A 13,882-nucleotide genomic window follows, 5' to 3' on the forward strand; every position below is an offset into this window, starting at 1 on the left:
ACTGGATAAGTCTGACTTCTTCCTACTCCATTCAAACATGTACTAGGTATAAGCAAACTGATTCTGGATTAGTATTGGTTGGATTTGTGTAATTATGTGTGTGTTGGTGTCATTGTTCTGCATGTTTGAAAGAATAAATCAAATCAAATCATTATTCGGCCATTCACCCATTCGCACTCCCAAGCACTCACGCATTCACACACCGGTGACATCACCAGGAGCAACTGGGGGTTCAGTGTCTTGCTCAAGGACACCTCGACATGTTGACTGGACAAGCCGGGAATCGAACCGCTAATCCTCCGGTTGGGAAACGACCCGCTCACTACACTTAACTATTTTAGACTTTGAATATGGTAGAAAACTGTATTTCTGAACAAGCCATTTAAACACCATTAAAATAATAACATTCGTAATTACAGAATTGTGATTAATGTTATTCAAAGATTGGTATGACATTTTAAACAAAAAGCTGTAAATCGCTTACAATGGTCATACAAGATGGCTCTGAAGAGAGACGTTTGAAGAGATGACATGAACCCAAACCATAGCACAGTTAAGGTAATAAAGGATAATTCTTTTTGACAACATATTTAATGGCGTGTATGTACTTTAGAATTGGAAGGGGCAGATCTTACCTACTATATCCACGTTACAAGCGGGTACTGGCTCTTCTCTGCTGGAAGAGAAGAGCTGTTGCTCCTGCCACTCGGGACTTGACTATTTCTTGCGCTGTTTGCTCATCGAGGGACAACCCCAGCTTTCAGAGAGAAGACAGACTGAGCCCAAAATATTCAGTCGAAGTTTTGCTACTGCGCATTCGACACGCATAAATAGAAAAACCGCTTATGATTATCTTAACCCTATATACTTAACCCATGAATGTCTTCCGTCTATTGCCAAACCCGTCTGTGCTGTGTATACAGAGTCTGCGTGAAGGGATCCATGTGACCAGATTTTATTTCATGCTGTATTTAGGTAACGTCGGAAAAATACGATGACAGGGGAACACCTTACATTGACATAAGAAAAACTAAGCTACGTTTGCTCTGTAGCAGTCAATTACTAAGTGAACTCAAATGCAAGAGTGTGTAGATCGAATAAATTGAGCCGAATTGAGTATATTATTGGGATTTTTTAAAATCATATCTCCAGCTATTCTTCCAACAGTTTATTAACATGTCTTTAGTCATTTTCACCAACTGGGAGGTACTGTCTTTGTCACCAATTCCCAATATTTACGTCTCAGATTTACAAGAGGCTGAGGTGAATAGAATTTTCCCACAGGGGTCCTCGAAATGACCATTTAAACGATATGACCTGAATGCACCATTAACCACCGGCATATTATAAATCACGATATCCCATCTTTACATTGTTACAAACGTTGCCACTCCATCCTAAACAAACAAACAAATTAATTAATTAATTAATTAGTTAATTAATTAATTAAATCGACCAACGTGGAAGTAACGCGCGAGTACATATTCTCGTCCACGCGAGTACCGTTTCAAACCAAGATGGCTTCTCACAGTGCTGTTTTCAGGATGTCTAAACTCATCAATCGTTGTTGGGGTGGACGCCTTGGAAATACGGTTAAAGTGAGGCAAAGAACGTTCATTTTGTCATATCAGTTGTTAACATTGTTGTGTGATTCAAAACTAAACGTAGTTATTTTATCTGTACACAAGGCCATATGGTTAATATCATAGAGTTCAATTAGCAAACCTGATAGTAACCTTTAGCGCTTAGAGCTGGTTGCTTTAAGGTTTTGCTGAATAGCGGTCTCTGTGGTGTTGTGTTTGTTTCCCCTTACTTTAACCTAAACCTAACGTTGCCCATAACCTCAATCTTTTATGCAGCTTATCCTGAACATTAACCTTAAAATAATTCTAATCTCTTTTTATGTTGTGTTTCAGGTATTTGGAACAAATCTGACAAGTCGCAGGAATATGACCTCGCGTATAGTGAGTGAATCAGATTGGCTCTGTGTGTTTCAGTCTTGAGTAAATGTGATTTTGTTAAATTGTCACTTCAACAGTAAATGAGTATGATAGTGATGCCATAAAAATCACTGGCACCTATTTATGTATTTAATGTTGTTTATTAAACTTTGGAAGTTGTTGGGTATCTATGATTGTTTTGTTGTAAACTGGGAGTGTTTATCTTTTTTCCCATCCCCTTGGGGAGTAAAGCTTAATACCTCTGTATTTGCCACTCTGTTTTTAACAGGTTCCTCTATGCCTTTGTTAAACTGTCCCTCTGCTGTCCTTGTTGTCCACCTTCAATTACAGGGAAACAACATTATAAGCAGTTAGCTCTCATGTGTTTTCTATATTCCTGGTGCATCTCTTCACACAGTACAAACATTCCTTGATTAATCTGGGGTTGGGTAATACTATTACAGTAATCGGAGGAATTACTTTCAACACTGATATGCAGTAATGTGCAAAGTTTTACAAGGTAATTGGTGGGTAGGTTGTTGTCTCTATCTTGCCACAGTTCCTCTTTGGATTTAGGCTGCCTCACTGGCTTCTGTCTCCCAGACTGACTTGATGGTGGCTGTTGGGCTCAGGGCTCTGCGAGATCATGCAATCAGTTGCAGAATTTCTTATTTGTGTCACAGAAGCCAGGTTTTTATGCCTCTGGCTGTATGTTTGGGGTCGCTGTCGTGCTGCAGAATGAATTTGGTATAGATCAGACACATCCCCTGATGGTATTTCATGATAAATAAGAATCTAAGCATCTAACTTGCTTTAAGATTTCTGCACAGTAATGGACATCACAGTACCTGTATGGGCATGGGAAAATCACATTTTAGAATAACTTTTGATTGCACATAATCTGAAACTGGGATTGACATTTTCCACCTGCAGCTATTTCACAAATAATGGATGTATCTGATTAAGTAATTCCATTGTAATTATTATGAAACATATTGTAACATATCAGCAATAATGCATATGTACATTGGTGATTTGTAGTTTATGGGTTAAAAGTGGAAAATCACCAGTGGTACTCTAGAAGAAAGCCCAGCAGTGGCTATACTTCATCATGCAGCTCAGAAAAGCTGGGGTGAACCGTTGCCCTCTCACGCAGGCTTATAGAGGACTGGCAGAGAGCATCCTCACCGTCTGGTATGGTAACACCACACAGGCAGAGAGGAAGGTTCTTCAAAGAGTTATAAAGACTGCAGAGGGGATCATTGGGACTGAACTCCCTGCTATGGACACACTGTACACACAGCTGTGTCATAAATGAGCAGAGAACATAATCAGAGACTCACTCCACCCAGCTCACATCCTGCTCAGACACAAAAACTGCACCTACAACCTCAGGCACAACAGGGCAGACAGCATCATCACACACAGAACAAGACATTACAACAGCTTTTTCCCTGCCACAGTAAGACTGATGGCAAATACAAAAATGTGAGAAACATGTGCAATAACCCCTTATTACCTCACTAAGTGAAATACCATAACCAACTCCACTATGTGAAATACTATGTGCAATATTTGAAGTTTCCCATCTCATCTAATATCTATTATCTTATTTTTTGTATTGCATTTTTAGCTTGAATGCATTGTTACGTAACTTTATTTTCAGACTAGATGTTCTTTTCTGGCTTTTGACTCTTTACCTGATTCCAAGAGAGCTGCACAAGAATTCCTATATGCCTAGACTGTCTGTTTATGCATAAATGGCAAATAAAAATCTCAAGTCCTTAAATTCATTGCTGTTAATATTGTGTAAAATGCCAATGTTACAGCCCCCTCCTGCAAAGTATGGAGGCAGACACACTGTGACACTCATACCTGGAGATGGAATTGGTCCAGAGCTGCTCAGTCATGTCAGAGAAGTTTTTCGGTTAGTTAAACTAAACCTTATTCAACATGTTGACTAGAGACGTGAAGATTGGTTCATCACGTGCTTTGTATGCATGCTGTAGGTTCAGCTGTGTGCCAGTGGACTTTGAGGTGGTGCATGTCAACTCTGCTGCAGAGACTGAGGATGATATCAATAATGCCATCACTGCTATCCGCCGTAATGGAGTTGCCCTTAAAGGTAAATAAATCTCTTTTTTCGGCATCATAAACATAGCATGATGAGCTGAAAATCAGAGCACAGCTGTGAGAGGCATGTTGTTCATAATAAGTCCATGACACGTAGTTTTAACTGTTACATTGCTAAACTCTCTTGATAGGTAACATAGAAACCAATCATACCAAGCCACCATCTGTTAAATCCAGAAATAATCTCCTTCGGTAAGCGCTTTAATGAAATATTAAACTGCCTGGATTAAGCTTGTTTTTGTCAGATGGTTCACATTGCTTCTGAATGTTGTTCATAGTTAATCCAATGTCTTTCCTGTTTGTGTGTATCAACAGCACAAGCTTAGACCTGTATGCCAATGTGATGCACTGCCAGTCTCTCCCTGGAGTTCAGACTCGCCACAAGAACATTGACATTATGATTATCAGGGAGAACACAGAGGGAGAGTACAGCAGTCTGGAGCATGAGGTCAGACAAAACAGAAGCACAGTCACTTGTACTGTCTGCTGAAACACTCTTGTATTCTATAAGCATAAACTTTAGTATTATCAATAAAATACAATTTGACTCCAGCCCAATGGCCCCTGATGTGCACAACAATTTAAAACTGAATAAAATTAAAACTACAAGTAAAAAAAAGACAAAAATGTACACACTTTCATATGTCTTTCTAGTCTGCTTTCATCTTTCAACATTGTAGTGTTCAGTACTTTAGTTGTCTTTTTTTCTGTTATTCTCCTCACTGTCTTCCTTTAGAGTGTATCAGGGGTAGTGGAGAGTCTCAAGATCATCACCAGGAACAATTCCCTCAGGATTGCTGACTATGCCTTCCAACTGGCCAGGGAGAAAGGTCGGCGCAGGGTCACTGCTGTACACAAGGCCAACATCATGTAAGTTTGGAGTTATCGGGTCTCATGAGTCGTACAGTTTCTTGGTGCTGGAAATTGAGTACGACCTTTCTGCTCCAACAGGAAGCTGGCTGATGGCTTGTTCCTTCAGTGTTGCAGAGAAGTGGCTTCTGGTTACCCAGAAATCACATTTGACAGCATGATTGTGGACAACACCACCATGCAGGTGATTGATGACCTTTTAATGCCTTCAAGTAAGGTTTGTGAATGTTTCTAGGTCTAAATTATTCTCCTGCTGTCATATGTGTATGTGTGCTTAGCTGGTGTCCAAGCCCCAGCAGTTCGATGTGATGGTGATGCCCAATCTGTATGGGAACGTGGTGAGCAATGTGTGTGCAGGCCTGGTGGGAGGGCCTGGCCTTGTACCTGGGGCCAATTATGGTCGTGACTATGCTGTCTTTGAAACGGTGAGTGTTTGGCAAGTGCTGGTTAGCAGGACACCATCTCCTCTGTTTTTAAAGGATGGAAAATGCACAAATCATATCTGTCTCATGTATATGCATTGTAACTTTGGCCTTTTTCTCTTTCTTGGCCTATTCCTCTGGCTCCCTCAGGCCACCAGAAACACAGGGAAGAGTATTGCAGACAGGAATATTGCTAACCCCACTGCCATGCTGCTAGCCAGCTGCATGATGCTGGACCACCTTAAGTAAGTTGCATCTGAGATGCAAAGTTGTGACTGTGCTATACAAGTAATGGAAATAATTCTTTCTCCTGTATGCCTCCAGGCTTTATGACTATGCAAGTTTAATCCGGAATGCCGTCCTCGTTACCATGAATGAAACCAGGGTAAGTCTTCCATCATCTAACAGGCCATTATTGTTAGGCTCTGATGCCAGGTCTGGCATCCTTCCTAGTGGGTATAACAGTGCATTTACACAAAGCAGGATTGTGTCCTTTTACTATCACAAAACTCAGAGAAGTACTACTTTGCATGATAACTGGTTTTACAAAAACTGATCTGCTTATTATCCACAGCAGTAGATTGGATATTGCTTTGACAGCACAAATGATATGTGATATGCATTTCATTTTTCAATGCCAGGAAGCTATTTATTGCCTACAGGAACTTAATAACCACAATGCACCCATACAAATGCATTATGTGGCAGGAGACATTCACCAGGGCTAAATCTTCATGGCATTTGGTAATGTTCTAACTTAAATGGAATAAATGTGTTTGTGAGCATCCTTTGTATTTTTGTTTTTGCAGTTGCACACAGCTGATATTGGGGGTCAGGGGACTACGTCAGAGGTGGTCCAGTCTGTCATGAGGGTCATCCAGAGTAAAGGGCAGCTCACTGCAGAGCTCTAAATCATTCAGGACACCATGTACATGCATACTGATTTGAGGTGTGAGTCTGAACAGGTGTCTCTCTCTGGGACAGGTATATAGCCTGAGAGAGGATGTCGATGTACATCTGTTTCCATAGCGTCACATCTTATGGCTGACATCAGAATGTTTGTTTTTTTTTGTTGTTGTTCACACAGTTAACTGTACAAACACCTGGGTCTTTCACATTTAATAATGATCTTTACTGGACCTCTTTTAAAATGGTCTACATTTGACAAATATTCATTATTACTCCTATAGATTATAAATTGTACTGTAAGGATAGGTTATATATTTATTTATAATGAATTCATCAGGGTCATTCAGATTCAAATATGGGTTTGGACAAATTGTTATGAAACATACAAAGGCCTCCTTTGCTATATTTCTCAGTCTTCATTGATAGTCTCAACCTTTTTTGTCATTATATCAAACTGTGTAATATATACTGTACTGTCCTGTATGTTCACATACCTGTATTTTGACAATTATGGAGATGTTGTTTTTTCATTCATACTGTATCATCAGAAGAGGTGTACATCAAATTACTGTTCTTAAAGCTGAGTTTGCTTGTACCATAATAATCTTTTCACCTTAGTTTTGAACATGTCAGAGGGATATACTGTTATTTTACCTTTTATACAGGCAAAAGTTCTTAAACCTCATGTCTGGGTGTGGGCATATATACTGTATAACATGAATATGATCAATAAAGAAATGACCTACTGTACCTTACACTGATTTTTTTAGTTTTGAAACATTGCTCAAACGAGATTGGAAGCTGAAGTAAATAAATTTTCAAGCCGTATATCCACTCCGTTGGCAGTTTATTAGGTACACCTTGTTAAAAGTAATAACGGTGCTACAATAAGTCCTCCTACATGAAGGTGACAATGTTCAGCTTTTGTTGAAATTGTTTTAAAGATTCAGCTTTGGCCACTTGGGATGCTGCTGTTTGTGATGATGTTGACCTGTGTATCTGATCTGTTTCTGTGTTTTCTGTCCACTCCATTTTTATTGATGAGGCTAGGCCAAATAGCAGAAACGTCTGTTTATAATGCGGAACACTTCAACAGCACCACAAACTACAGTATCCAAACAATCCGGTCTATAACAGACTCCAGTCAATTTCAGAGGTGTGCCTAATAAATTGGTAATTGAATGTGTATATATCCTTTATACAACAGGAAATTCTTATATATAAGGTTTATCTTGATGCTTTGCCCTTGCTCTGCTCTGGCCTCTGGGTGTGGATAAACATTATTCTGCTCCAGTTAATAAAGCTCACTGATCCTCCTGTTTGTTTTACAATTTCATGCTCCATCGGTGTCTTACTCACAACTTTGGATAACAAGTTGTTGTTTTACACTTCATCAGTAGGTGGCAACACCACTTATTAAAGCTGCTACTTGCTCATATGAAGCAAAATGAGCTCAATTGCATGTGTGTGTGCTTCAGTGTCTCACATGGGCAAAATGCAGAATATATGTTATCACTCTGGAGTAATTCAGTTTTATTTGTATAGCACCAAATCACAACAAAAATCTTGTTAAAGTAGCAAAGTGTAGACCTTACATTATTATAGAGAGAAACCCAACAAATGCTATTACAATGACTGCACTGTGAAAACATTTGTGAACGCTGCATATTGCTCTGAATAACTGGGAGCATTAAGGTCAGATTCTGCTTCTTTTGATGGACTTCCAGGAATCAGGCTCTTGGATTCACACTACGTGTTTGCAAGACAAGTATGAAGGATTGTGGATTTGCTCCCTGTTGAAATGTTCCCAATTTAGCAACACAACCAATCCATTTGTAATAGTTTCCCCTGGTAAAAGATCTCCATATATTACTGTTTCATCTAGTTTTTAAAATACTTTAACCATACAGTCATATTGAGAAAAACATCCCTGGTCCTCTGAGCCAGCGAACGCAGGAGGGGGAGCAGGTAGCTCGATGTTATAATTCAGCAGTGACCTCATATGTTGTACAAATAATCCCACCTGTCTGTTTCTGACTGATTGTGGTCACTACGGCATATTCCATTGTAATGGCACAGGCCAGTTTATCATGTGTCCAGTTGTGTGGGAAAGTTGTTTCTTCAGAACAAATCCTTTGTGACGAGACTCCTTCCTTTGTTTTTAGAAAATCAACAATCATATGGTGAACAGTGAATCACCACATGTTCCTTGCCAGCTGGCTGTTTTTAACAATTTTTTCTCTCTGCTCTTCTCAGTTTTTCACCCAAGAGAGACAGCAAGTTGGCTTCTACATGTCCTCAGTCTTTTTTTTGTTGTTGTTGTGCTTTCTATAAGAGCTTTTTATGATCATATTCTTCCACCTGGGCTCTTTACCTCACTGTACCTCTCATCACTTCCCATCACTGTATATGGAGCTTCACACTCTCCCCTCATCCCCGCTCCCCCTCCTGAGCTGCTCTGTCCCCTCTGAGCCTTTTCTGGAGCGGGACCATGAGACAAACCACAGGCCGCTCGACCTCTGTGAGCCATCATTCAGTCCTTGTATAAACCTGTGAAGGGTCCCAACTGGCTGTAAAGATTTTACATTACATTGCATTTGGAGAACTGCTTGTCAATCCAGATTAACAGTGTCACTATTGCTCACTGTTTTTTTATTGTAAATATGATATGTTCTTCTATTGCAGTGGTCTCTATTAACAGTGTTCACAGCACGCTGTGATTATCCAAGGTAGTGGAGATTCTGTCTCTGAAAAAACAAGAGCTTGCTACTGATTTTTGTTCAATTGTTTGATCCAGTGCGCACCACAAAATATATATTTACCCCCACTGTGCTGGGGTGGAGGCTGACATCTCAAAACTTTGCCTGACATTTAAAAACTTTATGCACGCAGTACAGTGTACAAAGTAAGATACCACTAGAAATATGTGTGGTTATTCTCTTATTGAAACTGTCAGCCTGGCATTTCTTGTATCATGTGCAGTCATACACATGTGTTTTATCTTTCAAGTATTCACTTAGTGCCAGCTTAGATGTCTTCATCACCTGCATCTCCTCCCTCCTTCTCCTTCATTCCTGTTCCTTTTATCTCTTTAAAATACCATGTTTAATATTTTCATCAGTGTTTATAAGATTAATGCTGACACCTCCCTTTCTCATATTCCCTTTCTGTCACTTTTTACACACACTATTAGTCCAGTGTAGCTGCAGGGGGTAATTTCTGCTACATATGAACATGCTCCTTTACTCACGTTCATTCTTCTGCGCTATATAGTGGAGGGCAGGTTACCAATCAACTTGCCTCTGATCAGGCTCAGCTGAACACAGCTGTATCCATTCAGCCAGCCTCTGTTCTCTTGCGCCCCCCCGTTTTCATTCCTTGTGGGGACTTTACATTGACTTACATTCATTTCCTGTAGACTAATCCTAGCCTTAACCATAATCACTACTTGCTTAACCCTAACCCTAATACCTAACACTTAACCTCACCCTAACCTCACACCATGTTGCCACCCTACAATTCAATGTGTGTGTGTGTGTGTTAATAGGTTTTGGTCCCCATAATGTAAGTAATACAAAGGCACACACACACACACACACCCACACACCCCATAGCTATGGCTTAGCAACAATAAGCTACGTCAGCAGTTAGCTATTCTTCGCCCATGGGCCCAGCTGAGTGTGATATGGACTCCGTGTGTCCTCTTCGCTTTCTCTTCAGCAATGACAGCCCCAATCAGAGAAGAATAATGAACATGGGAGTAGGTAATGTGTGCTTGGCAGAAATGGATATAGAAAAAATATCAAGGAGTATGGCATAGAGAGGGGTGAATGTGAACGTGGCTGGAGCACAAGGTGGAGAACCAGGGTAATAGACTAAGGTTTTGGTCAGGAGTTGGAACAAGAACAGTATGATATATAGCTGCTATAGTTTGATAACCAGGGAGTTCAGCTGTTGAAACACTCCACTGCTGCCTTATCTTTCAGAATGCTAGAAGCCAAAAAAGCATCAGACCTAAATGCCATTGTCACAGGAGCTGCACTTTTGTGTGTGTGTGTGTGTGTGTGTGTGTGTGTAATGAAGTTGGTTTTAGCAGTAGATGATATTGAGATCATAGCATCCTTATCATTGCAGCTCTATTAAAAGTAAAGTGATCCTTCAATGATCCCCATTAAAAGAGACCTATTTTGCCCCTTTGGTTACCTGACTTCCTATTTGATCATTGACTGCTAGTTGACCTACAAATGCATCCAGTGAGCATGTGCTGGCCAGCACGATGCTTGAATCTGGATCACTCTGAGAAAGTGTCTCTGACTGTTGTTCACCTTGCCACTGCTGTAAGCCCAGGGTTTACTCTGTGCTCATAGTCAAAATACAGTTTCTTATTTGAACAAAAACACACCTACTTGTTTTACTTGACTCCTGTGCTTATCTTGTGCCTTGTACAACAATGTGCTGTGCCTTGTCTTTCATCCCTGAGAGGGGAAATCTGAGGCTTCAGGTGCACTTTAATGCATTGTGTCTAAATAGTATTTAACAGGAGGACAGTCTCTTCCTTAACTACCTCACATATTGTTCCCCCCCCACCTTAACTCTGAAAGCCTCTTGGCAAAGTGAGAGTGAGAGTGTTTGGGAGCTATTTCTGGTTGATTTCATGTTAGTGATAAATTAGTAGGCTTGCTGTGTCTTCTGAGAACATTGACATTCTGTCTTTCATCAGAAAGAAACGAGGTCACTGCAGCACTTTGGCCAGATGTGCACTGGAGAGGGAGGAAGGGATGGTTGAGTTGTAAAATTAGTGGCTATTAATGCAGTATTTGTTACATCTAAAGACATTCTCTTGTTCTTGCCAATATTTCTCACTTTTTTTGAATCCTGTTTGTAATTCTAATAAAAGTTTTACCATCTGTTCCCTTGCTGTGAGTTCGGGGGGGGGGTTCTGCTGGAGTCACATGCTGCACTCATGAAAAATCACACACATACAGTTTGCAGCTCTTTGTATTCACCAGTTCAAAGCCAGTATGCTCTCACAAAGCATATTTCCCACTCTTGATTGCCATCCACATCCACTGACTCAGCTCTTTGCACACAGTGTGTGATCATCGCCACAACCTGACCAGGACCGTCTCCAACCTGTTGCCAGGCACAGGCTATCAAGAGAGTAAATGTGTAATAATAAAAGATGTGCAGTCACTCTAAAGGTACCAGTAGCTGTTAGGTGACAGGTATGGGTCTTTTTTTTCTGTGTCTTATAATCTGGCATGACTTCCTGATCTGTATTTATTTAGACTACTTTTCTTCACTTTCTTTAATACTCTCTCTGCTATTCTCTGGTGAAGCTTTCAAAAAGAGTTTTGATGAAAACAGATTTCTGCAAATCCACCAGAAAACACAGCTTTGATTATATTTCTTCATTCACTGGGATATCTTGCCAGGATTTTTGTCTGTAGGCGGGTACATCAAGGCTGTCTGGCTCCTGTATGAAATGAATAAAGTCTGGAGCAAAGGGGAGAAATACCCTTGTTGCCACAAAACCCGAAGTGGGTCTCTGAGGTTCTGCTGCAAATGTGCTCAAGTTATGTTGTGCTGAATATATACTAATAAAAGAAACAACTATGCAGGCTTCCCACTGTCAATGAAATGTATCTGCTGGCTACAGGAGTGTTTAGTTCTGATGAATCTGCTGGCAGGTTGCTGATAGACAGCACAGTTTTAACTAGCAGTGCGAACTAAGGGCAGGCGAATCACTGACACCTGATGTGATATTTGACGAAAATCACCTGATATGAAAACACAGTCTAGCAATGGCCCAGCCTCCACTTTCGCTTTAATCTCGCCATCTTGGAATAACTCCTGTTAACCTAGTCTTTGGATAAATCCAGAGGGAATGGAGCAGTCACTGTCCTGTGTCCCTGACACAGTGTTCTCAGGTGATGTCCTGCAATTATGTTTTATCACGTAGGGCATGTTTCTTAAAATACAAGCATTAAATAAAATTAAAGCTCGTAATAAAACTGCATTAGAGTTCTAATTTTATTTTTCACTTCTATCTCATTTCTGATGTTATCTTAAGGAATAGGTGAGAGAATCATGAGGGAATGAAGATGGTATAACAAGCACACGTGGGTTTGACAACATACAGTATATTGCCCATAAATGTCTTTTATAAATGGATACACAGTCTTACTTTTGCAATATATGATTCTCAATATTCATATCCTCAAATTAGAAAAAACTAAACTAAACACTGTTGGTTTTGGTTCTGATGGTAAAGGTTCAAAACCGAACAGTCACAATATTTTTGTGATTTATTTCTTTCAGCAACCCTTTATGTGCATATACCTGCCTGGCTCCTTCTCTTTACTCACTTCAAACCTCTTCACCGCCCTCATCCTGTTGCCTAAACAAAGAAAAAATAAAGAAAACCAGGGGAGAGTCCTTCCAGGAGGCAGATGAAATTAAATGAAATGGCAACAAGTCAGGACAATCCTAAAGCCTAAGCTCTGACACCTTTTATTCACTGCCAATTCTTTGCATTGCCATCTCATTATCCATGGAAATAGTAAACTGAAATCAACCATAATTCCTGCTCTGTTCTACTAAACAACTCACATCAGACTTGCATATACTGTATTTCTTTCCCATCTCTATACACCATTGTTCACACCCAATCTGCTAAAGAGTTTAGAAGAACAGGGGCCACCTATGGTTTACTTTGTAGTAAGTTAGGGCTTCACCTCAGTCACTAATAAAGCAACCTATAAGTTCAAATTTAATACAATAATAGTCATTTAATGTATTCTCAGTTCTTGTAAACAGTGTAATGTGGCACACTTCACAGAGATGACATTAAATGCTTCACAAAACTCAGTGGGCAGCACCTTGTCATCTATCCCATTTGGCCAGTTGATGCAGTGTCATTACTGCCCTGTCACAGCCTTGTCATCACAAACACAGGAGCTCAGACTGAGCAGTAACAGATGGAAAGGGCCCGGACTGCCATGTTGGGTTCTCACTGCACTCAACTTATGAAAGGTTTTTTTATGTTGCACGGCAGGACACAAAACAGTTTGCCCCAACATCGCAATCTCCGAAGTTGAAGTGACACCTCTGTTCACAGCAGAAAAGTTGTACACGGAGACCTTTTTATGGCCTGAATGGTCAAAGTGTTGCAGGGTTTCCATTGCATATTCACTCTCCTCTCACTGGGAACTGCAGGCACATGCTCCCTGAGAAGCTATGGGAAGAGTGTTATAAACACAGTCACAGGTGTCTGCTGACAGGTGATCATGATCAGGATCAAAATGTATGCTTAACACACATTCACACATACAGTATGTGCATATCCAGATGTGGTCTAACAAAGGTATACTATCAGATTAGCCCTCTTGATCAGGCTGACACTCTGAGCCTGATCAGGTCTTAACACTCCTTTTACACAGGAGGCCTTCATTAAGCAAATGGAACTAGGGAGACATACACACACATACATACACATGATTACACACAAGCAAACACACTAGCATAAATGAGAAAGCCCTCTCTGCAAAGAGCACTAACCTGACACTTATGGTGACCAACATACTTAATGTTTCATTGACTGTAACA

The 13,882-nt window shown here is 40.3% G+C and overlaps 2 protein-coding genes across 3 annotated transcripts in view; one reads left to right on the forward strand and one right to left on the reverse strand.

The window, feature by feature from the left end:
- fam3a (FAM3 metabolism regulating signaling molecule A) overlaps positions 1 to 924 on the reverse strand; it is a 17,696-nt gene extending 16,772 nt beyond the window's left edge. For both annotated transcript variants that reach the window (XM_020620544.1, XM_020620552.1), the window contains exon 1: positions 636 to 924. The gene's annotated coding sequence lies outside the window, so the exon portion shown is untranslated. The remainder of the gene's footprint in view (positions 1 to 635) is intronic.
- Positions 925 to 1,480: 556 nt separating this feature from the next.
- Positions 1,481 to 7,143, forward strand: idh3g (isocitrate dehydrogenase (NAD(+)) 3 non-catalytic subunit gamma). Its single transcript, XM_020620880.1, has 12 exons — positions 1,481 to 1,598; positions 1,917 to 1,964; positions 3,770 to 3,867; positions 3,950 to 4,065; positions 4,205 to 4,265; positions 4,389 to 4,521; positions 4,810 to 4,943; positions 5,025 to 5,127; positions 5,222 to 5,368; positions 5,516 to 5,610; positions 5,690 to 5,750; positions 6,175 to 7,143. Exons 1-12 carry the CDS (start codon positions 1,518 to 1,520, stop codon positions 6,274 to 6,276), a joined length of 1,179 nt encoding a protein of 392 aa, XP_020476536.1. The 5' UTR covers positions 1,481 to 1,517; the 3' UTR covers positions 6,277 to 7,143.
- The last annotated feature ends 6,739 nt before the right edge of the window (positions 7,144 to 13,882 follow it).

This window comes from Monopterus albus, unplaced genomic scaffold (assembly GCF_001952655.1).
Source record: "Monopterus albus unplaced genomic scaffold, M_albus_1.0 scaffold6.1, whole genome shotgun sequence".
NCBI lineage: Eukaryota > Metazoa > Chordata > Actinopteri > Synbranchiformes > Synbranchidae > Monopterus > Monopterus albus.

Coding starts and splice junctions, on each gene's coding strand:
- idh3g (XM_020620880.1), top strand. CDS start 1,518: ATGGCTTCTCACAGTGCTGTTTTCAGGATGTCTAAACTCATCAATCGT. Junction 5,128..5,221: donor TGGACAACACCACCATGCAG/GTGATTGATGAC, acceptor ATGTGTGCTTAG/CTGGTGTCCAAGCCCCAGCA. Junction 5,369..5,515: donor ACTATGCTGTCTTTGAAACG/GTGAGTGTTTGG, acceptor TGGCTCCCTCAG/GCCACCAGAAACACAGGGAA.